This window comes from Oryctolagus cuniculus, chromosome 2, assembly GCF_051225735.1.
Source record: "Oryctolagus cuniculus isolate XC-2025 breed Fujian yellow rabbit chromosome 2, ASM5122573v1, whole genome shotgun sequence".
NCBI lineage: Eukaryota > Metazoa > Chordata > Mammalia > Lagomorpha > Leporidae > Oryctolagus > Oryctolagus cuniculus.
In genome coordinates, this window is record NC_142868.1 from 107,735,149 (window position 1) to 107,759,814 (window position 24,666).

Here is a 24,666-nt window from a genome sequence, read left to right on the forward strand (position 1 = left end):
CTCCCCTAATTTACACCGAAGAGCTTTCTATATCACCAACTCCACGGGGTCTGAAACGCTGACTCCTGGCTGTTCCCGCCATACTGTGGAGGCCCCGTGAGGGAAGCGCATAGGGACAGTACCTGCAGACAGAGGGCCATAAAGGACTTCCAAAGAGGAATACAATTCAAAAGGTGAGAATCGTGCTGACAGATGTGGACAAGCCAAAGAGCAGCTGAGGACAGGAGGTGATGTACTGCTGCCAATCAAAGCCACTTCCTCCCCATCAGAGGACAGAGCGAGCGAGCGAGCATGCAACAAACGTTGGCAAGGATGTGGAGAAACTGGAATCCTTACGCACTGCCGGCGGGAATGTGAACTGGTGCAGCCGCTGTGGAAGGCAGTCCGACAGCTCCTGAAACAATTAAATGTAGCAATACCATCGGATCCAGCAACCCCACTTCGGGATATAGACATATAGACGTAAAAGGACTGCACACGGAGACTTGAGATCTTTGCACAACAGCCAAGAAGAGGTGAAAACAACCCAGGTGTCCACGGACAAATGAATGAATCTGTGTGGGCCATGCATACGAAAGAGTCTCACTGGGGCTCAAAGACGAGGGAAAGACAGCTGCTACGTGGATGGACCTCGAGGAGGCTACACTGGGGGAAGTAAGCCAGCCAGGCAAGGACACAGACTCTGTGGCTGCACGGACAGGAGGGGCCCAGAGCAGTCAGGTTCCCAGGATAGCCCCAAGATGGCGCCCGGGGCTGATGGGGAGGGCAGGGGGGAGTGGGTGTCCAGAGGGTTCATGGTTTCAGTTTGGGAAGATGAAGTCCTGGAGATGGATGGTGGTGATGGTGGCACACGACAATGGGACTGTGCTCCGTGCCACTGGAGTTACACACTCAAAGCAGCCAACTGGTTAACCTCATGATCCAGACATTATTGTGGTTTCAGCATTTGTACCCCTGATCTCGGGGGTCTGGCCCACAAAGTGTGCTGTTAACAGTATTCATGGGTGGGACCCATCACACCCTGTTACAATGCTTACAGGAGGAGGTCAAAATGGGTCGCTAGGGTGGTGGAATCCCACGAGGACATCCTGGTGGACATGACAGGCATGCCCACTCTGCCTCCTGCCACGTGACGCCCTGTGCCACCTTGGGACTCTACCAGAGGCCACACCGAGGGGCCCACATGATCCTGACCACGAATCACCAGGACCATAAGCAAAAATAAGCCTCTTTTCCCTATAAAGTTAGCCTGCCCCAGGCACTTCACTCTAGTAACAGAAAGCTGATACCTATATTGCCACAACAGAAAAAGAAACAAACAAAAAAAACCTTTTAAGAAAGCTCTGCGCTGGTCTAAAAAGACTTGTGAAATTCTGGTGGGAACATCACAAAACCAAAGTACTGTGATGGGTGGGGACCCTGCGCTCCTCCCTACACACAGGCCCACGACGGAGCCCAGCGGCGCCATCTATGGCGGGAGGAGGAGCTGCAGGTAGCTGGCAGGGGGAGGTTGCAAAGCCTGAGGCACGGCCTGCCCATTCCAGCTAGCAGAGCGGTGCTGCCCTCTCTCCTGCAGTACCTAGACCAGTTTTGGCTTTTTTTGGGGAGCCAGGGGACAGCTTGGGGGTTGGCCACAGGCAGCAGTGATCCCCAAACTCTCTGGGCATCGAGGCTACCACTGGCTGAGGAGTAAGCACGTGTTCTGTGAGTCACTCTCTTCTCCACCTTTCCAAAATGCTTTGCTACAGCACCAGCTGGCTCCGCTGCTGTGCCCAGGGCCCTCTGTGGCTGAAGTCAGGAGCAGGAGCATTTGTAAAACACTTTAGAAACCATCCCAGCCGGGCCAGGACCCTTCCTGCCACACACGCCGTGAGACCAACTCTTCCCACTTCTTGTGGAATTTCTCCCGCCCGCGAATTGCAAAGGAAGTGTCTTCAGAGGATGTCTGGTAAGGCCCCCTGGCTGGTGGGCAGAAGGCGTGGGTCTCAAGTAAGGAGAAGGGTGTGTGCCGGCCTGCAAGCAAGGAAGAACTGCAGGTGGAGACACTGCTTCCTTCCCGTGAGCCCCCTGGTTGAACCCCACTAACTCCAACCACACCCACAGCACCATAAGCCTGATGCAGGAGCCAGGGGCCCTGCAGCTTCCCCTGCCCCCTACTCTGTATTTCTGTGTGTGTATGTCTGTGTATTGCTAAAAAAAAAAAAAACCAGCCCACAGTTCAAAGAAACCTTAATGATTTCGGTGACTCCATCTCTGCTAATTTAGTGACTGTCGGACTGCTAGGAAGCTCAGCCTAACGTTGGCCCCGTCTGTCCACCAAGGAGGACAGTTCATCCAACTGACTGATATGAAGCTGTTTCTTGGGAGGCCCACCACGGCTCCCAGGCACGACAGACACAATACGCAATTCTGGCACTGATGTGGCCTCTGATGGGGTGACACAGCCAAGCAAAGCGCCAGTCACACCCTCCACTCTGTAACCCCGAGACCTAACAGCACAGGGCCCAGCCTGTGGGCCAGCCAGGGCTTCCTGGAGCAAATGGGAGAAGTGCGCACATGTCAGATGGGTGGAGGGAGGGAGGGAGCATCCTAAGAATTCAACAAGTTCCACGTTAGAGGGGCTTCCCTCTGGGGTGGAGGAAGGAGCCCGTGGAGGGACAGCCGAGAGACAGAGAGGCCGCTTGCACAGCCCCCAGAAACGGTGGCCTCGCGTGGGGCACAGAAGCTTACCACACCCATCCGCCGAGCGCCCTTCAACCTGCACTCGCTTGGCAGCCCCGTTCCAAGTCCCCACAATTCCAGCTAACAGATGGCTCTCTGCTGTTCTCTGTCTCCTACCCTCCAGAAACAAACAAAAAAAGAGGTACAAACAGATTTAGGACTATTTCTTTCTCTTACACGTAAGGCAATAGAAATAAAACTCAGTCTAAAAATTCACTATGAGGGCTGGCTAAGCTGAAGTTCCCAGGTCCTCACCGGCTTTCTGCATCCCTGTGTATGCTCATCACCTGTGATTTTAATCCCTGCGTGTGACCAGGGCCGGCGGGGAAGGGGGTGGGCACAGATCCCTGTCGGAGCAAGGCTGCACCTGCCACCCCAGCCCTCCGGGAAGGAGCCCAGCCTCCAAGACTGATTTCACGCCCCAGGGAGGGGTGTGTGCTTTTGGCTGGCTGCTTGCTTGCAGGTGAGCAGTGGAGAGCTGCCCTGGGTGTGTCTCCAAGGGCTCTGACCCATCGGACGGGCTGCAAGCTCTTAGCTGAGTTTGTAGATCTCTCCCATTTTAAGAATTCAACAAGTTCCAAGTTAGACATGATACAAAAACCAAGGCTTAAAACTTCCAGTTGGCCCTGGCCAAAAAGAAAGACAAGCTGACACTGGAAAAGCACTGGTTGTCTTTGAAAATAGAAAGACGCATACAGCACCGCTCACGGTGACCTGGACCTGACTCAGCTAACGAGGGAACACCTAGGGACCACGGGGCCAACCCAGGGAGCTGCCGCTGGCCAGCCGGTCACAGAAGGAAGCCCCAGAGTCGCACACCTTCTGGCCTGCACCTGGAAGCAGCTCGCACGCGGCTCTGACCCCAGCTGGACTCCCGGTGCCCCCAAAGAAACACACAGTGGAAGTAGCTGGCTCATTGTCAGCCTTTAAAGAAACAACACAGTAACACCCACAAGGAGAATTCCACGGAACAAAAGCTAACGGTTCTACAAGAAATAAAACTTTAGGACAGTTATTTTCACTTTGAGGCACTTAAAAAAAGGTTTATTTATTTGAAAGGCGGAGTTAGAGAGAGAGAAAGAGAGAGGAATATTTCTATCTGCTGGTTCACTCCCCAGATGGCTGCAACGGCCGGAGCTGGGTCAATCTGAAGAGAGGAGCTTCTTCTGAGTCTCCCACGTGGGTGCAGAAGCCCAAGGAATCAGGCCACCTTCCACTGCGTTCCCAGGTGCATTAGCAGACAGCTGGATTGGAAGGGGAGCAGCAGGGACTTGAACTGGTGTCCATAGGGGATGCTGGCGCTGCAGGTCGCGGCTTAACCCACTGCGCCACAGTACCCACCCCAACATTGAGGCACTTTTACCATTCTTAGTAATACGCCACTATGTAGAAATGGTATTTTAATAACTGCTATAAAAATGTATAAAACCATGAATTAAGAGTGCAGATGCTTAGCCTAGCAGTTGAGATGTAGGTGTCCTGTTGGGGTGCCTGGGTTCAATTCCCAGCTCTAGCACCTGACCCCAGCTTGCAGCTAATGCAGACCCTGGGAGGCAGTGGTCATGGCTCAAGTCACTGGGTTCCTGCCGCCCACAGGAGAGGGCTGGGATGGAGGTCCTGGTTCTCTGTGGCGTCCTTGGCTCAGCCATAGCCCTCACAGGTATTCTGAGAGTGAACCAGCAGATGGGAAGTCTCTCTCACTGCCTCTCAAATAAAGGCGGGGGGGGGGGGGGCAGGGAGAGACAGACAGACAAGAAATAGGAATGTACAATAGGGAACAGCAGCTCAGCATCACCCAGGAATGTGCTCCAACTTGGAATTCTCAGGCCCCCAAGCCCCTGACTCAGGCCTGCTGCAGGTGAGCCCAGCAGCCTCCTGGGTTTTAAGGAGCCCCGGGGGAATTCGGACACGCACTGCCCTGTGAGAATCACCAGGCAGGGAGATGGACGGATGAAAGTGCCTGAGAACAGCGTTTTACTAGAAATGACAACGTCTACAACTACAATGCGGTTTTTAAAATACAGCAAGAAGCTCTTCTAATTCTTTTATTTCCCGCCCAAATAATGTTCATAGACTAAACAGAGAGAGAGAGAGATAAAACATCCACATATTTCTAGGGTAGCCAACATGTGCATTAAGTTACCTGTAGATGACAGTTTTGTTCTATGAGAAACAAACGTATTGTAGGCCACAATGCTCGTACCTAAACACTGACGTTGGAACTAACAGCCAAGAGGCCGTGCTCTCTTTGGGATCTTAAGTCTCAGGGAGGACCCTGGCCTCCCAAACAGCTGGCTGCTTGCCCTGCATACCTTCTCAGCCCCATCTGACCTGTCACCTGTCCCCCTCTCAACACCATGTCCAAGGATGTTGAGAAAACGCCACACAGTGTCCCAGCAACGGAATTAAGGGCACGTGCAGCTTTCTCAGCACACCCATGGAATCAGTGTGCACAAAACACACCACCACCAGGACTGCTGGTGAGCACACGGCGGACAGGCAGGATTTCTGCATTTCCCCGATTCAGGCAGGGATGGGTCCCAGGCAGAAGCATGGGCACTGAATCTGGAGACTAAGAAACACTGCTGTGTCCTTTCGTCGCTAAGAACAGATGCCAACCAGAGAGGACGGAAACACAAACAGCGGGGACTGAGGTGCAGGGTGGGAAAGGCAGCTGAACAGGCTCCTTCACTGACTCACGCAGCCCACGTCCAGCGGCTACTCCTGAAACTCGGCTCCCTCGCGCGCGCTCTCTCTCTTGCTCTCTCTCTTTCTCTCTTCTGCCTTGGAGAACTGAGGAAGAGGCAATGCTTTCAATTCTTTTCCCTAATTTTAAAGTCTCCCCTTTCTGACTCTGACTTATAATTGTCCCTTCAGCACTCGGACTGAGCGCTTCACCTTGTAACTGGTTTGCCAGTGCTTTCTAGAAGTTTCTGCGTGATAGAGAGAACACCATGACCGCACTTCATTCCCTGAAGTGCTCCAACGGGATCTAAAGGAAGCGCCGCTGCACAGGGCTTGCGTCCGTGGGAGCTATTTCCTGTGATGTCTGGCCAGAGCCGGTAAGCTCCACGGTGTGATAAGAACATCTCTGAGTTCCGATTTCAGAGGTGGTTAACTCCCAGCCACATCTAAGGCTGCGGCCAGCGCAACGACGCAGCTCACACCACAAAGAGGTCTGCTTTCCACCGTGACGGCTCCAAGAGCCCAGCCGCCTCTCTGCATTCCTCGGGGATCGGACAGCAGGAGTCCCCAGGGTGCCCTGACTTGGCGTGGGATGAGCCTTCTCACACCCTGACCGTCACAACACATGGCACCTGCACAGAGTCTTCAAACGGTTCATGGAAACCTTACTGCTGCCTCCCAGGGTCTGCTTTGGCAGGAGCTGAAACTGAATCCGGGCACTCCGACACGGGAGTGCAGGCGTCTTGCACCTGCTCGCACCCACAAGCTTTCTGAAGTGCCCATCCTTAATGGCCTTACGGTTTGCATTTCCTAATGAAACCAAAGCCTAGTTGAATACATCGGACTTTATTCTCAAAACTCTCGTTTTGGGAATTTGCGGAAAGGTGCTTACGAACTGGCTGCTTCCATAAGGTACACACAACAGGGCTGCCTTGTGTGACCCTGGCCCGATTCTTGAAACATTCCAGCACCCCCAAGTCTGCCTCCTGCTGGAAGTGGCTCTGCTGTCAACCGTCAAGTGACCTACACCTCCAATTCAGCTTCACACACGCGCACACACACACACACACACACCCAAAACTCAAGAACCGTGGCTGTCTTTTCATTTCAGCCTGTAAGTGCTTTAAAAGCTTTTTCAGACATGGACTCTGCGGCAAAGCCTGCCGCAGACATGACCTTGGGATTCTACGTGGTTTACAGAGAAAAACAAGCCAGCCAACAAAAGGCTGCGGCGGAAACCCGACTCCCGCCCCACTGAGAACACGCTGTGTGCCCTGGACTCAGCGGGAACAAAGTACAACACCAGCGCCTTTCACACAGGCAGAATCGGAGACCGGGAGGGAAAAGGCTGTCTGAGGCCACAGGAGGGGAAAAGAGGAGCCTCGGCAAAGAGGCACAACCAGCTCCCTGAGCAGAAAGCAGCCTCGCACGTCCCCCGTCCCCTCTCCAGCAGGGCTAAGCGGCCCCAACGAACACTCAGCACACCCAGAGCAGACGTACAAGTGGGCGGGCTGCAGAGCCGCAAGCCTTACAGCTGACCAAGAATCCCATAGTCACCTGCCGTCCCCAGTGTGTTCACACGACCTGACAAGGCGACGGCACAGCAGAGTCCATGTTACAGCATGCGTGTAGTCGCCCCTTCTTTTCTAGGGGGGGCAGCTCCCAGCCCGCCCCCTCCACCCCTCCCCCAGGATGCCTAAAACCACATCTACAGCAAACCCCACACAAGGGAGCTTCAAAAAGCTGTGGCGAATGCAATGTAAACAGTGATGCCATCTTCCACCGACCCTTTGCAGGTCCCTGCGATGAAGGTATTTCAGTTGAGTTCACAGAAAATGCGTAGGAGGAAAACGCGCATTATGAAAAAAAGCACGTGTGGATTTCAAACATTTTTTGCACCTAAATGCGCATTGTGAAAATGCACCTTTTTGGGGGAAAAAAAACTGCATGGAATTCAATTTTTTGTATCAAACTTCTCCATGAGCTTTTTTGAAGTACCCTTAGGTCATTTTTATATGTTTTTTCCATGCATGCATCCCTATGATAAAGCTAAATCAGTAAGTTCGTGACAGCAAGAGGGGAGTGATCAAAACACACTAGAACACTTGAGAATGCGCTGCAAGAAGTTAACTACACCTTGGAGACTGCTGGTATCTGGCATTTTCCCTTGCCTGCTGTCTGATGGTGGCGGGTGGCCGGGACCGAGGGCTGACGCGCCCCTGCGAGGGCGGCGCGGTGGGCACTTACCGAGGACTCGCTATCCCTGATGAGGAAGTCGCCTTCCACGCCCCGCTCGTTGAGTGCGCACTCGGCCTGGTGGCGCGTCACGTTGCCGTAGTACCACTCGCGGCCCGCGAAGCGCCCGCTGGACGCCGGCCCGGTGTAGCTGATGGGCAGGGCGTGTGAGGGGTGCAGGGCCGGCCCGTCGCTCAGGACCACCACGTAGTTTTTGGGCACGAGGCCCACCTGGCCCCGGGCGTTTTTGCATTTCCACCACTCGGGGTCGTTCTCGGGTTTCTCGATCACCTCCATGGTCTCTCCCTTCTCGAAGTTGAGCTCCTCCTCCGTGACCGAGCTGAAGGGGTACAGCGTCTGCACCACGTGCAGCACCCGCGCGCCCTGGCCGTTACTCAGCGAGGCGCCCTTGCGCAGGCTGAGGAAGCTGGGGGACTCGGCCGCCGCCTCGTCCGCCTCCTCCAGCACGTAGTTGGACGGGAACCAGCCGATCTGCCCGTTGTAGCTGCCGCGCCACCAGCCGTCGCTGCACTTCTCCATGACCGTGACGCGCGAGCCCTTCACCAGCGACAGCTCATCCTCCCTCTCGGCCACGTAGGCGAACTTGACGAAGGCGGGGATGTTGAGGTCGTAGATGCGGTCGGCGCCGCTGCCGTTGGAGGGGTACTCTGCATCGGTGCTGGGCGTCGGGGACGCGTCGCGCGCGCTCGGCTTCCTGCGGGTCTTGCCAAGGCCTGTGGAGACACAGCAAGGGGCTCAGTGGGTGCTCGGGCACGACGCCCACTCCTGCTGGGCAGGGACCTGGGCGTGAGTCCACGGTGGTGTGGAACCTAGGAGGGTACTACAAGGAAATGGGATTAAGCTGCGGGGTGCACATTTGGCCTAGTGGTTAAGACACGTGGCCAATATGGGAGTACCCGGGTTCCGCTCCCAGCTCCAGCTCCTGAATCCAGTTTCCTGCCCCGGCATTTGTAGGTGATTCAAAGAGCTGGACCTCTGCCACCCACGTGGGAGACCTGGACTGAGGTCCTGGCTCCCAGCTTCTGCCTGGCCCAGCCGGTGCTGCTGTAGGCATTTGGGGAGATGACAATGCTCCCCCGGGGGTGCGTTCTCATGTACTCTCTACTTTCCAAATTTAAAAAAATCAAATTTTATTTCGGTGAAACCCCCCCCCCCATCATAAAAAGTTTACAGGAAATGCATGGACCCTCGTGTAATGATCATCAGATAAATAAAATGTTGGTAAGTGTACTGTGCAGTTGTAAAATCACTAAAAGCTACGAGTATCAATCTCTCTCCTTTACCCACAAAAAATGCCAGAGGACCAGCAACGCGGAGATGAGAGTGGAAAGTTTCCTTCGGAGACACTGGTTTATCTTCAGAGAGCCCCTGTACCCCAGAAAAATAAGGAGCATGTGGGAGCTTCACAAAGTTGGTTAACAAGTGGAAATTAAAGATAAGTCGACTACACTGCAAGAAATTTTGACATCTGTGCACAAGAGGTCTTCGGCAAGTTCATGAACGATGCATATTATGAAGCTATGCATGGATTTCAAAATCTTCCTGTATGAAAACAAGCTTATCTTTCAGCTCCACTGCTTGTGAACTTTTTGTAAATGCACAGACGGCAGCATGCCTTCTGCATTCTTCTGTTAGGCAAAACGTTGGCCTACATGAACTCAAAGACCTGTTTCAGGTCCAGCACAGGCACGTCTCAGCGCTCGGAGCCTGGCTGCCCTGCCCCTCCACCACAGCGCAGCCGTCTTCCCAAGAAGACACCCACAGTTCTTTCTTCCCTTCCTGGAGCTCCTCAGTAGATGACTTCCCACAACAGATTGTGTTGAGTGAATTAGAAAAAAAATGCAGCTGTTATCTTACATGAAAGGCAGAATTTTTCATAGGCTGTTTCAATGCCCACGAGTGGACGGACAAGTCTACCTGGAAAGGTTGCAACCAGCCTACATGTATATACCACATTCCAGGGTAAAAAAAGCAAAACTCAACGAGCCCGGACCCTGGCCAGGATAAGGGCTGCTTCTTTGGCCGCACGTGTCGTGAGTACTGAGCTGTAATGAGAGACATATTTCTTCCTGTGCATGAGAAAAACGTGTGAAAAGCCCTAAGGCAAAAATACTTTATCCCACTTAAAATGTACGGAACCCTGGATCACTGTGGGGGAGGGACGCACCTTTGCCCGCAGGGCTGGGGCTGCTGCGCTGCACAGGTGGGGCTGGCCTTGCTCACAGGGTCTCCCGAGAGACGAATCCATCCCCCCCCCCCCCCAATCTCTGCTCCAACCTCTAATTTAGTCAGTGTGGATGCTTTGATGGTACGGAGGCTGCAGCCACTCACGGGCTTTTGCTCTCCTCCACAATGACACCAAAGGCCGTTCCTGGGTGCTTGCTTCTGTCTTCTTTGACTTCCCCAGCTCCACTATTACTGCTGCTTTCACTGCCCTGGCGAGCGCCTAGGAGGTGGAGAGGACTCAAAGGTGGCATCACGGTTGTGCCCACTGGAGAGTGGGGCTGCCGCTCCCTGGAGCACAGAGCCTGGGTCTGAGGTCCCACTGCCCTGGGATCAGCTCTGTGTGGGAGTGGACGTGACGTGGGCTTTACACCGGGAATATCGACTCATTCACACCAAGGGCTCTCCTGTTTTCTTTCTGTAGTGCAACACTCAATTCAAGGGCCTGGGAAGTTCAAGAGGAACATGATTATCAGGCTGAGCTAAAACTTCACATTTCCGCTTTGAGTTATCTTGCTTTGTAGAACATGAGCTTCTGGGTATCAGAACTCATTCCTGCATGCACTGTCGGGTCCACGATAGCTCAACTACGCAATGAGACAACACTAGGATCATTCAACAGCTTCATAATCCACACGGCAGCCAGGACAGGTTGAACATCCCAAATCTGTGAATCTGAAAGCCTAAACTCTCCAGAATCTTGAGCACCAACATGATGCCACAAGTGGAAAATGCCATACCTGACCTCACGTGACTTCTTGCAAGTCAAAACGCACGTGCATTAAAAATACCGTATGAGGGGCCAGCGCCGTGGCACAGTAGGTTAATCCTCCTCCTGAGGTGCCAACACCCCGTATGTCCACCATTTCTAGTCCTGGCTGCTCCTCTTCCAACCCAGCTCTCTGCTGTGGCCCAGGAAGGCAGTGGAGGATGGCCCAAGTGCTTGGGCCCTGCACCTGCATGGGAGACCAGGAAGAAGCACCTGGCTCCTGGCTTCAGATCGGCGTAGCTCCAGCCATTGCAGCTATTTGGGGAGTGACCCAGCGGATGGAAGACATCTCTCTCTGTCTCTCCCTCTCACTGTCTGTAACTCTACCTCCCAAATAAAAATCTTTAAAAAAAAATACTATATGAAACTACCTTTAGACTCTGTGTACAAGGTGCATATGAAACATGAATGAATTTCGTGTTTAGACTTGGGTTCCACGCCCGTAATACCTCATTATGTACTTGGCATATGCAAACATCCCCGAATCTGAAAATATCCAAACTCCAGAACACCTCTGGTCCCAAGCATTTGGGATAAGGGAGACTCAACCTGTACAGCCAGGTCAGCCTCTGTCCAGGAGGCAGTGGTGCCTGGAGTCGGGAAGCTGTCACGACCCCACTCCAAAGTGCCAATGAGCAGCACAGCTGAGCTCCCAGGAACGCAGGTTCCGAGGACTAACACTTCACCAGAACCTCGAGAGAGAACACAGGAGTCACAGAGGCCGCCCAGGAAGCCACTTGTGGAGAAGCTGCTTTTCGGGACAGAGAGAGCACGGTGACAAGGTCAGCAGAAGGCAACATTAACCTTGGCCATCACAACACACCGTAAGGCACTTGATGACTGATGTGTGAGTATGCTACTTTAGTGTCTTAAGAAAAAAAAAAACCTGTTTACATTAATTCAGCCGTGAACACCTGGGGCTTGAGGCACCCTCCCGGACACTGGAGAGAGCGGGGTGAGTCAGACAGGCAAGTCCCCTGCCCTCCGAGGGCGCCTACTTTTCTATCACTCTGCAGAGCAAACACACAGCGGGAAAGGAACTTTCTGCTCTACTGTGACCTAACTCCAGGGGGCAGAGGGCCAGAGAGCACTGCCCAAGAGACAAGTGTCAGCCGACCACATTGTAGCTGTGTGTTCTTGGTCACGGGACTTAAGCTCCCTCTGCCTCTTAATTTTCTTACCCTTACGACACGGATTGCAACGGCACGGTGGTGTGCTGCCTGTGCCATGGCTGCCATAACAATCGGTTGCAGACCAGGTGACTTCAATGACAGGAATGTATTTCTCACCGCCTGGCGGCTGCACGTCCAAGACTAAGGGGCTACAGGGTCCATTCCTCTTGAGGTCCCTCCCCGTTGTTGGCTGTCCTCACCTGGTCTCCCCTCTTGGTGTGCGTGTGTCCTCTTCTTATAAGGACACTGGGCAGACTCAGCGCCTCTTCTTATAAGGATGTTTGACAGACTGCATTAGGGCCCAGTCTGCTGACTTCATTTAACTTAACTACCTCTTTTCCTATCCCCAGATAGGAGGTGCTGGGGAGCAGTACCACCTTGGGGGTGAGGACGCACATTCAGCCGTAATAGGTACCCGGGCTCAGAGGAGGCAAATGCAGCCCAGGATGTGTCCTCTGAAAAATGACGATTATTCTTACTGATCGTGGCTTTGGGTTTCTGTTTGCCAAAAGGGGGCCAGGGTCCTCCTGAGTCACCCTTGGCCGTGATCCTAGCTGTGCCCGGTGGCCACCGACCACTGAAAGCTGTGGCTCCTGGGAAACGTTTGCCGGGGCAGCGGTGTTGTTGTACGTAGCGTCTGGGGCAACAAAATGCAAGAGGCAGCGTACAGGGTTACAGGGACAGCGACTCGCACCTTCCTCACGCTGCTGCAACCAAGTCGGCACATCCTCCCCACTGCTGCAGATGGCAAAGCTGAGGCTGTAAGGGGTCAGGGAACCGGCCCAACATGCTCCGTAACCGCCTGCTTCCCCTGCACGAGCCTGGTGCACACTGCCTACGGGGAACACATCAGGGAGCCAGGAACCGAATATCCACACCCACTTGTCTTCCCCAACTTTCCCTCTGCTCCCAGGGACTGAGGTGGGAGTGGGGCTGAGGCTCAGGATAAGGACTGCAGCACGAGTGAGGACAGCCTGGGAGAGGCCGCGTGGGGACACTGGGTAGGAAATGTGTGGCCTGGGTGCTGAGAAAAGGGATCTGCAAGCCCCCTCTTTCCTCCGTGTTTCTCCCTTCCCTGAGGCCACCATGGCCAGAGCTGTGCTGATGCAAAGCAGAAGCAAGGGAAACCCTGAACGTTAGCAAAGCCCACAGCGCCTGTGTTCCACCTCCCCACCCCGCAGGATACTGGGGAAATGGCAAGAAAGCAGTGATCTAGGGGCAGGGCGTGGAGGGGGGCAGTGAGGTCAAGGGTCCCAGGGCAGGTGGGCAGAGGGGAGATTCACCAGCAGCCAGGGGGCCTTCTTCTCTGAGCCAGGGCAATTATACAAACTGCCGCCTGTGACAGCCTGTGACTTACCTGGGAGCAGGTGCTGGGGGATGGAGACACACACACACACACACCCTGAACTGCAGGCCTGTGACAGCCTGTGACTTACCTGGGAGCAGGCACTGGGGGACACAGACACAGTCACTCACACACACACACACACACACCCTGAACTGCAGCCTGTGACAGCCCGTGACTTACCTGGGAGCAGGTGCTGGGGGACACAGTCACACACACACACACACACACACCCTGAACTGTAGCCTGTGATAGCCTGTGACTTACCTGGGAGCAGACGATGGGGGACACACACACAGTCACACACACACATACACACACACACCCTGAACTGAAGCCTGTGACAGCCTGTGACTTACCTGGGAGCAGGCACTGGGGGACACAGTCACACACACACACACACACACACACACACACACACCCTGAACTGCAGCCTGTGACTTACCTGGGACCAGGTGCTGGGGGACAGAGTCACACAGTCAAACACACACACACACACACCCCTGTTCTGCCTGGGCATCACGGGAAGCTGTAACCCAGGCATATGAGAGAACAAACAGCTCCAGTGTGATTCAGAGGGTGCCGCGGCATCCTGGCTGCAGGCCCGTCCCATGGGGGCCCCACGCCCCGACCTGTCCTGAAGGTGCAGGCTCCAAGCACTGGTCCTCCCGTTGGAGGGCAAACTGCAACCTTGTGACAGAGAGGCAGCACAGGAATTCCACGGCTCCCTTGCATTCTCTCTCTAGACTTTCTCTCTTTTTTTGGTGTATTTATTTGACAGGCAGTGTTACAGAGAAGGGAGCGGGGGTGGAGGATCTTCTTCTGTCTGCTAGTTCACTCCCCAAACGGCCACAAGAGCTCGCCTGGAAATGCATCCGGTCTCCCCCATGCGCTGCAAGGGGCTCAGGCACTCGGGCCATCTTCTGCTGCCTTCCGGAGCGTATCAGCTGAGAGCGGAGTGCATCAGCATAGGACCTGGCGCTCTTGAATTGGGATGCCGGTGGGTGTCGCAAGCCACGGCTTAACCCACTGTGCCCCAGCAGCACCCCCTGGAGATTTTCTTGAAACATTTCCTCTTCTACTGAAGCCACACTGCCTACCTCTTCCAGTTGCCATGAAAATACAATCTGAACTCCATGGGTATTTTGATTTTAATAGATTGATGTGATTTTTTTTCCTTCTAGATTTTTTACATATTTTCTCAAGCGGGGAAGCAAACCCTCACATCCACTTCTCTAAGACTCAGGCCGTATCAACCTACCATACTAACCAAAACGGGGCAGACAGAAGCTGCCAATAACCAAATGTTCCCACTCACCCCATCTGTGCGGAGGAGGTTCCAACACCACCATCTCGTGTTTACCGAGGCCCAGTGTGCATTTTTCAGCATGACTCTGGACAAGAGTTCAAATGATATGCTTTTTTTCCAAGAGAAACACATAAATCATAAAATCCCACTGCACAGCATCTACCTGGTGTGGGAGCATTTCAGTCCAGGGGGTTGCTGCCGTGTGCTGTGAATAAATCATACTACAGATGGAATATCTTTCAGAAGGCAACCACCACGAAATCTTTCCACTTGCACAGTGGACATCAGGGGAAAGAGAGGTAACTTTTTATTTTTGCAAAGCAACAACTTTATAGTTTGCTCAATAATGTACAAACGGCACCATCTTTGCATGAAGAAGCGGAACAGAGAAGGATGGAAAATCGCTGTGGAGAAAAGTGCAAGGGGCTGGCTGCCGGCTTGGCTCAGGAGTCTGCCTCCTCACCAAACACGGGGGCTCTGCCGGCTCCTGAAATCTCTAATCGCGAAATTACGGTGTTTAACGTCTGGAAGAAACCTTGGCGATCTGCTTATGTCTCGAATCGTTTTGGTTGCCATAACAAAATGCTGGAGACAGGGCAACTCACAAACAACAGACCTTTACTGCCCACAGTTCCGGAGGCCAGGAGCCAGGGTTTTAGCTCACAGGGCATCTGCGTGGGTGACTTGTGTGTGTCCTTAGGAGGCAGACTGGGCAAAGGGTCTCTCTGGGCTTCTACCTCTAAGGGCACTAATCTCAGGCCTTTCACGACCTTGTCACCTCCCAGACACAAACACAGGGCTATGGCAGTGTAGCTGCAGCTGCTGCTGCTGCTGCTGCTGCTGCTGCTGCTGCTGCAGACACAGTGCTCGGGGGGCCCAGGCGAGAGCCGCGCAGGAGACCAGACAGGGCAGGAGACCTGTACCCAGCCCCCACACCCTCAGTCCTTCTCCAGTTATCTGCACAGAGACCCTGGCAGCAGGGTGCACCCCGGCTGACACAAGTGAGTGTGTCCAAGGAGCCGGCTGCTCACTCACCCAGGGGCTCCCTGGCCGGGCCGGTCAGCAGCCAGGCTGCAGGGTGAGGGCCTCCTGGGCAGAGCTGCCCACGTGGACAGGGTTAGTGGCCCAGGGAGGAAGTGGAGGAGCGATTCCTTGACAACTGCAATGACGTCATCTGCATTTAATAATAATAACTAACAAAATAACATACACACCGTGGGGAATGGTGATTTCTGGCCCCGTAGGGAGGGAGACAGCGTCACTCATTCCAAGTGGCAAACGGCTGAGAGGGATTTAAAGGTAAGCTACACTGAGCTGTTGTTGTGACAATTTTCTGGCATCGAGCTACTGGGTCTCTGATCCCGAGCTGCATTTCTGTTGACGATAAAAGCACATTTTAAGTTTCCTGAATAAAATGACATACATTAAGGGCTGAGTTCTAATAAAAACTTGACTGCGTCATACATTATTAATGTGAGTAATTTTAAAGTCAAAATTTCTCATACGCTCAGGATGAAGGGATGTTGTAACTGGCGACTCTAAAACATGCTCTCGCTGTCAGCTTCCAGCTGGAGCTGTGGAGATCTGAGATAAAAACGTCAAACGACTTTGATAGCTCAGGAATATATTCACACCAATTCTCTCAGACACGGCACACTCAAATTTTAGGACCTCCACGGTGAAATCATTTCATCTTTGCTGCTAGTTAGATGTGCAACATTAACCAGATTGAACTAGAAAACTTGTTTCAAAGATATGTAAGCGCTCAAAACTTAAACTGCTATCTATCCTAAGAATAGAGGTTAGTCATTTGTAGGGATCCTCCCATGAAAGCTTGAATTGATAAAGCCAACCAAAAAAATTACGAAATGCTCTTATTCAATGCTAAGGAGCTCCGCCAGATTTGATTAACGTACAAAGTGACCAAAGTCAATTTTCCATGTAACAGTCAGGAAACGCAATGCTTGGCTCCTAACGGCTTTTCATGTTACTCTATTCATTTAATTTACAGCTCGAGTTGTGGATGTGCCCAGTGCAAAAATCAAAGTATGTGACTAAGTAAAGGGCAAGAAACTCAAATTTACTAAACATAAGGGAACTATACTGAATTAATACAGAGCGTGCCTGTTGCTTGCAACTGGTAAAAACTATTATCCCTTCTCTTATTTGACAAAATTCCTTTCTTCCAAAGGTCCCCCACCCCCAAGCCCCTAGCCTTTGCCACCCTTGCTGGGAGAGACTCTGCATGCTCTCCCTGGGACCATGTCACAGTTGCAGGGGGATCCTGTCCCTTGGAGGATCTGCCCAACAGTATCCTGCCCACACACCTGGAACTCCACGGGTAGCAGAGGGAGCAGGAATGAGGCCCAGAGAGACACAGGATGCCCAGGACACACGCCGAGTCCCTGCACGTACCCATATTTCCCAGTGATGAAAGCCATCTTAGAATTTCCTTCTCCTGGCCAGCGCCACGGCTCACTAGGCTAATCCTCCGCCTTGCGGCGCCGGCACACCGGGTTCTAGTCACGGTCGGGGTGCCGGATTCTGTCCCGGTTGCCCCTCTTCCAGGCCAGCTCTCTGCTGTGGCCAGGGAGTGCAGTGGAGGATGGCCCAGGTGCTTGGGCCCTGCACCCCATGGGAGACCAGGAGAAGTACCTGGCTCCTGGCTCCTGCCATCGGATCAGCGCGGTGCGCTGGCCGCAGCGTGCCAGCCGCGGCGGCCATTGGAGGGTGAACCGATGGCAAAGGAAGACCTTTCTCTCTGTCTCTCTCTCACTGTCCACTCTGCCTGTCAAAAAAATTAAAAAAGAATTTCCTTCTCCTTTAACTACTTTGGAGCTGCCTTCCTGCCACTTCAATTAAGACTCCTTGGGCATATTAAACCACTCCTCCCCTCATCAGCACTGCTTCTCTCCCACTTCTTCAGTGTCTAAACTGCAGGGTCCCGCCTGGAAAACCAACACCTGTAGGAAAGTTGAAAGAACAAAGCACTGGTCTTGCTTGGGCTGACCCCCCGAGACCCGCTGAGCACCAAGATTATGAGAGGGTGCTACACGAACGTGCCGTGGTGCTCCCGCGAGAGCCTTGTCTTCCCAAGGTCTTTGTCCTCCAGGCCCTCGAAGCACCCGCCGTCCTCACCCACCGTGTGCATGTCTGTGGTTAAGATCATTGGGAGTCACTGTCATGACGCAGGGGCCCGACACAGGACAGGATTTGGTGAACGCCTGCTCAGCTCACACACTCCATGTGTGATCTCACCAGCACTTCCAGCCACTCGCCTCCGCCGCCAGCAGCGTCTGCAGACCCTTGGGACACAGACTCGCCACACACACGCCACATGGACCCCCTCCTGCAAAGACCTCGCCCCTCCACCCTTTTTGCAGAACTTCCAGACCCTACTGCGTGCAGGCCTGGGGGCGGGGCTGCGTCTGGCAGCAGCTCAGGGCACCATTTCCTGATCCATCTCCCAGCCTGGCATGAATCTCGGGTGTCTGCCCTTTCTCCTGCGATGGAGTGCCATACAAAAATCCCCGAGGTCAGAGATGCCCTGTGCAGGACGGGAGGGAGGAAGGGGACTTGGTGGCCTGCCTTCCAATGGGCAGAGGCCCCAGGAGCCACAGCCCAGAGAACCCAGGTCCCTCACTGTCACCCGGGGCTGTGTCTGAGGCCAAGTTTCCATCCCTGGTCATGACCAAGCCTGCTCCTTGGTGAGCAGGCAATGCAAATACCATGACTGAATCCTGAGCCTGGAAAACAATTTCGGGATTTTCTCACCAGCGTGAAAGTCAAGTGCCAACACAGATGCCGAGGAAAAGAGTTTTTTAAAAAAATACTTTCCATTATAATTTTTAATGAAAAATACATATTTAGTACCTCTCAACACATCCACTGGATCCCTGAGCACAGGCATTTTTGAATATGCAAAACGGCATATGAGCCCTGGCAAGGACGAGCTGTGACACCTTGAGCCTCGCTCCCAGGCAGGCGCTGGCAAAGGGCCAGCAGGCGGGCAACTGCTCGGGCCCACACCTGCTCGGCACAGCGCAATCCGGCAAGTCCCCGCAAACAAGGAAAGGGACAGCACATTCCAGGGGGTCATGCAAGGTGGTGCGTGGCTGGCAAAGATTCAAGGGAACGGTGCTTCGGTCCACTTCCCCACCTCCCGGTTCTTGAACTCAGCAATTCTACAGCACCTGTCTACAGCAACGTCTTCACCTGTAAGGCAAAGATGCCTGCGGTCTCTCTGGGGCGGTTACGAGTGTCCCGTAACCAAGGAAAGCACTGGGCACGGTGAAGGGCACACAGCAAGAGTCCAAATGGCAGCTGCCACACTGCTGTCATTGTCACATCAGCCAATTACTACGGTCAGGGACAGAGAAGGGACCAAGTGGAGTGTGACAGGTGGCAAAGCAGCTGCTCTTCTCCACAATGTTCCTTGGGCGGGTCTCAGCTCCCTCTTGCTTGCAGGGTCAAGAGAAGCTGAGACCCAGGGAAGCTCCATCAGGCAAAACGGGCTTTAGTATGGGGGAGGGGGAGCCCCATTTCCTGAGTAAGGGAGGGCAGAGGGGCTCGGTGGGCCGCTCGCTGCTTAGAACAAGGCCGATCAGGGTGAAGATGCCAAGCCCTTTGGTACTCCTGGGTGCTTTCTCCCTGCTTCTGCGTCCAAGCCCTCATCCACCCACAGCCTGCCGTGCACAGTGCCCAGCCTGGACTTTGCTGAGAGGCAGATATGCAACACGGCTGAGGCACTCGGCTTGCCCGGTTTCTATAGGGAAGCCCTGGACTGGTGATCTCCAGGACCCCTTCCAGAATTTGAAAAGAGAAGCACAAAACTGATTGCCTAAGACTCTCATTTAAACGCGACTGTAAGGGGCAGTGCTGCGGTGCAGGGAGCCACTCGGCTACCTGCCACACCGGCACCCCGTACCGGAGTGCAAGTTTGTCCCGGAGTCCTGGCTGCTCTGCTTCCGATCTGGGGCTCTTTGCTAACGCACCTGGGAAAGCAGAAGACGACGGCCCAAGTGCCTGGGCCCTTGCCACCCATGTGGGAGACCTGGATGAACTCCTGGATTCAACTCCTGGCTTTGGCCTGGTCCACGCCAGCCATTGCAGTCGTTTGGGGGAATGAACCAGCAGATGGAAGACATCTCTGGGTCTCTCTCTCAGTATCATTCTTCCTTTCAACAACAACAACAAAACCATTAAGCGTATACTAGGCAATAAAGGAAAAAGTAAAACCCGCAGAAGACCCACAGGGGAACAAGTGGTCCTTCTGGGTACTGCAGAGACAACCTTTGCCATCGCTGAGCTCATCTTCACACACCAGGTTAAACATCACAGATTTAGTCAACTTAAATTAGCAGTGTGAGAACAGCTGCCCTGGTACTGCTAATCCACGTTCTACTTAAAAATTCACCTGCAAAGTCTGCAAGTCAGCCAGGCAACTGCTGTTGTTCCTTAATAAACCAAAATACACACCAAGGAAGATTTCCTGCACACAGCAGCTGTAGGAGCGCCAGCTCCCGTGAACAAACACAGGCGGCCTCAGCCTGGGAGACGTCCCAGGGGCCGGCCCCTTGGAGGCTTGCACAGCTGAGAGCCACAGAGGACCACTTGAGTGCATTCGCAGGGCTGTGAATGCCAAGGCAGAGAGGGAAGCTAGGAGAAGGAAATGGCAGCAGCATGGAGGGGCTGAGAGCGGAGGTGGCACCTGAGTCCATCCATGTAGGCAGGTGCTCAGACAGGCACCAGCCCCCACCCAGGGTGGGCCAAGTGGAGCCCTCCCGATGCCACCTGCCGCCTCCTGCAGAGAGCAGCAGTGAGCACAGGACAGGTGGGGCAAGGCTGCAGGCTCTGGGTCGAGCATCAGCCCATCAACAGTACCCCTCTGGGTTGCTTCTCGCCCGGCCTCGGGGAACAGAGTAGCACAAAAGAAAGAGAGAAAGAGAATGGTTTAGACATATGGCCAGGATCTAAAAAAGAGAGGCTGCCATCTGGGACATGTACTCAGAAACATGTTAAGCAGATTTCACTCTAATTTCCAGGCATTTTTAGCTCATGTTTCTCTAGTGCAAAACTTCAGGTTCCCACCTGAGTAACTCTTCTGCTAAGACGGGGTGTTCTTTCTTCAGCAAGCCAGAGCAGAGAGAACTTTAAAAGAAGCAAACAAGGGACCGGCACAGCACTATGGCATAGCGGGAAAAGCCTCCGCTGGCATCCATCCCATATGGGCGCCGGTTCAAGTCCCGGCTGCTCCACTTCTGATCCAGCTCTCTGCTGTGGCCTGGGACAGCAGTAGAAGATGGCCCAAGTCCTTGCACCTGGGAGACCCGGAAGAAGCTCCTGGCTCCTGTCTTCAGATCGGCCACCTGGGGAGTGAACTAGTGGATGGAAGCATTTTCTCTCTTTCTGCCTCTGCCTTTATTTAACTCTGCCTTTCAAATAATAAATAAATCTTAAAAAAAAAAAAAAAAGGCAGCAAACAGGATGCCACTTACTGGGAAATTTCCAGCATCCGCAGGCATTAGTTCTAAGACCACCCCTCCCCGTGGATGCCACCCTCCCCCAGAGGCTCACGTGCACCTGCACGCTTCCAGTCACCTCTGGATGACCTAACACAACGGAAGAGCCACATCAGTGCCTGTCATGCTGTACTGTCTGGGAAGAAGCAGAGGAAAATCAAGTGTGTACACGCTCAGTGCAGAGCTGCAGGAGGCCGTGCCGTACGTGCCATCGTCCTTTGTGGGGACTCCGGGGGTCTCACCCGGCCCAGCGCCCCACGCCATCTGGGTTTCACGCACTCCACACCTACTTCCTCGTAGTGTTCTGTGGGTACAGACCCCTCCTCGCTTCCCGCAGTCTCACCTGCCTTTTCCTCCATTAGTAATGGGGGAAGCAATTTGTCTCTATTTTCTAATTATCCTCCCACTAATCTGTTGTGGTTTGTTCTACACTGCTGGTTCTAAACACTTGGAAGCCTCCGATGTGAGTTTATTCTGGGTGGCTGGCACCATCACCACTGTGAAATAAGCTTCCCCGGCGTGTGGGCAACATGTGTGACCGTGAACAATCGCACAGGACAGAATCCCAATGAACTCTAAATAATGATATATCACGTTTCACTCATGTTCATGCAATGGTAGATTATCCCACAGAAACAGAAAAAGTAAACCTGAAGTGTTAAATACAGCTCTGAGGGGGCTGGCGTTGTGGTGCAATGCCAGCATCCCATATCCAAGCATCAGTTCAAGTTCACGCTGCTCTACCTTCCTGCTAATGTGCCTGGGAAGGCAGCAGATGATGGTCCAGGTCCTCAGACCCCTGCCATCCACAAGGGAGACCTGGATGGAGTTCCTGGCTTCCGGCTTTAGAGTTCCAGCCTGGATTGTTTGGGGAGTGAACTGGCAAATGAAGAACCCCCATCCCCTACTCCGCCCCCACTCTGCCTTTCAAATAAAATAAATCTTTAAAAAAATTAATATAAGGGCCAGTGTTGTGGCATAGCAGGTAAAGTCGTTGCCTATGATGCCAGCATCCTATATGGGTGATGGCTTTTGTCCCACCTGGCTCCAATTCTTATCCAGGTCCCTGCTAACGGCCTAGGAAGAGCAGTGGAAGGTGGCCCAAGTGTTTGAGCCCCTGCTACCATGTGGGAGACTGGAATAAAGCTCCTGGCTCCTGGCTTCGGCCTGGCCCTGTGCTGGCCATTGTGGAGGGAGTGAACCAGCAGATGGACTATTTCTGTCTCTTCCTCTCTTTCTGTAACTCTTTCAAAATAAATAAATAAATCAGGATGATACCTACTGTGCACTCAAAGTGATGTGTGTATGGGTGCATGAACCTCACTCCAGGCTCTTGTCTGGTACAGAGACCCGCGTTTCAGGTGCAGACATGTACAGGGTACACAAAGTGGTAATAAAACTTATTCAAAAGGTGAGAAAGTGAATACACATGCTCGCGTGAGCCTGGGCTGCCCCCCACGCAGAAACACCTGTCATGAGTGGGCAGTGTGAAGCAGGTGCATCCCGGGAAAGGGCATGTTCCGACTGACAAGGGGGAGGGTAGAATTACACATGGGCCCTTGTAGCTCACAGACCTGAACTAGCCACCCAGTTACACCACATCAGAAGGTCAACTCCTCCGTCCATGAGTCCCGTGGAACCCGCCGGGGTTCCCTCTTCAGATGGAATCAGGCCAGGGACTTCACAGTGCGGGCACTACAGCCCCTCAGGCCTCCCCAGCACTCCTGCTCGCTCCAGTCTGGCTGGATCCCTTAATGGCCTTCTACACGCCTGTGGATTTCAGCTCTGACCCCGGGCTCACGCTCTCCCCTCCTCTGATGGAAACCCCACCTGTCATCCAGCCTCCACCCAGTCCAGAGGATTCTTAACACAAACGACTTCATTCACTCCCCTGAAGTTTATGTGGCCGTCACTTGTCATTATATGGACGAGACAACTGAGTTTAACGGCTGTGTGTGTGTTTGTGTGTCTAAAACTCTACAAAGCCCTCTCTCCTAAGTACAACGCTACACTGCTTTGTGAAGATACAGGTGTAGGAGCTGCACAGTTTAGCTCAGTCCCCAGTGAGACAAGCAAAAACGATGCTACTGTTTGACTGAAGATGGTCTATTATTCTGGGTATTGCTTTCTCAATTATATGCCAAGCAGAAAGCCAGGAACTAAGCCGGATCCAGAGGAAATCACACGTGAGTGGGCCCCCACGTCTGATCTGAGCACGCCCTAGCATACGGTGGCGATCCTGACTTCACGTCTCCATCTCTGTTGCAAAGCCTTTGGGGACTGCTTTCAAAGGTCACCCGGCAGGGTATGGGACTTAGAAGGCCTCTGCCTCGGCTTCCATAATAACCAGGCTACAGCAGTCATTGCCCACTTCCAGTTCAGACCTGGTGGTTCTGTCCCTGCTCGCACCTGGGAGAACCTTACAGTCCCAATGACAGACCCAGAGCTCTACGAAGCCTCTCAGTAAGTTCCCAACTCGGTGGTGAGGCTGGGAGCTCAACCCAGTGGGAAGGCTCGGATGACACTAGCTCTGACCGTCTTGGTGGATTCAGCCCCAGGCGTGGAGGGAAGTCGCTGAGTGGGCAGAGAAGGTTCTCGGGTTTGGGGGCGGGGGACACTGGGATACTGGGATACTGGGACACTGGGACACTGGGATACTGGGACACCTGGTACTTCTGACTCTCCTGCGTTCAGGCCAACTGCAGCAGGTGCTCCAGGATACCGTGCTGGCTGCACAGAGCCTCACGCCAAACTGCAGGCACTGTGTGTTACAGGTAAATGCCCCGACAGAGCAAGAAGTCAAGATGTCTCCTCGACCACAGGCCACCTCTGTGGCTTGGGGCAGTCTCATGCGTCCGTTGGTTTTCATGTACAGCAAAGGTATGAGAACAGTGCAAAATCAAGTCTTTCCTATGAGTTACATGAGACTCAGCTGCCAAGATGACTTCCCATTCCCCCAAAGATTTGTGTGTTTGTTCAAAAATAAGGCGCTGTGGCGTAATGGGTAAAGCCATGCAGTAGCCGGCATCCCATATGGGCACGGGTTCAAGTCCCGCTGTTCCACTTCAATCCGGTTCTCTGCTGTGGCCTGGGGTAGCAGTGGAGGATGGCCCAAGTCCTTGGGCCCTGCACCTGCATGTGAGACCTGGGGGGAAGCTCCTGGCTCCTGACTGGAGCAGCTCTGGCCGTTGCAGCCATTTGGAGAGTGAACCAGTGGATGGAAGACCTCTCTCTGCCTCTGCCTCTCTGTAACTCTGCCTTTCAAATAAATAAATAAATCTTTAAATACACACAAAAAAGGACATTCACTAAATTAGGAAACTTACAGGAGAATATTATGACCATCTAACCCACCTACCTTCCAAGTTTTGCTAATGAATGAGATCCTAGTTTTTCACCTGTAAAACGAAGAACCTGGTATGGCTAGCTTCCTCTAATGTTCCATTAAGTGCCTCAGTTCTGGACAGAGTCACACACAGAGGCCTCACCACTGAATCCAGATAATCACCTTGGATAGGGACAACGTGGGCTTCCAGCTGGCACCCCGGTGGGTGCCTCCCCGTGGCTGGCACGGCTAGGGCTGTCACTCAGCTGCTCTCACGCTCAGGGTTAACTGTCTCGTCTGTGATTTCTGACCCCCGGACCTGAGGCTGCGTTGCATATCT

At 53.4% G+C, this 24,666-nt stretch overlaps 1 protein-coding gene across 5 annotated transcripts in view; it reads right to left on the minus strand.

The window, feature by feature from the left end:
* The window catches only part of NCK2 (NCK adaptor protein 2), a 151,246-nt gene that overhangs the window by 6,778 nt on the left and 119,802 nt on the right, over positions 1-24,666 (minus strand). For all 5 annotated transcript variants that reach the window (XM_051834899.3, XM_051834906.3, XM_051834882.3 and 2 more), the window contains one exon: positions 7,654-8,375. In XM_051834899.3, the coding sequence (XP_051690859.1) occupies positions 7,654-8,375 (722 nt within the window). The remainder of the gene's footprint in view (positions 1-7,653; positions 8,376-24,666) is intronic.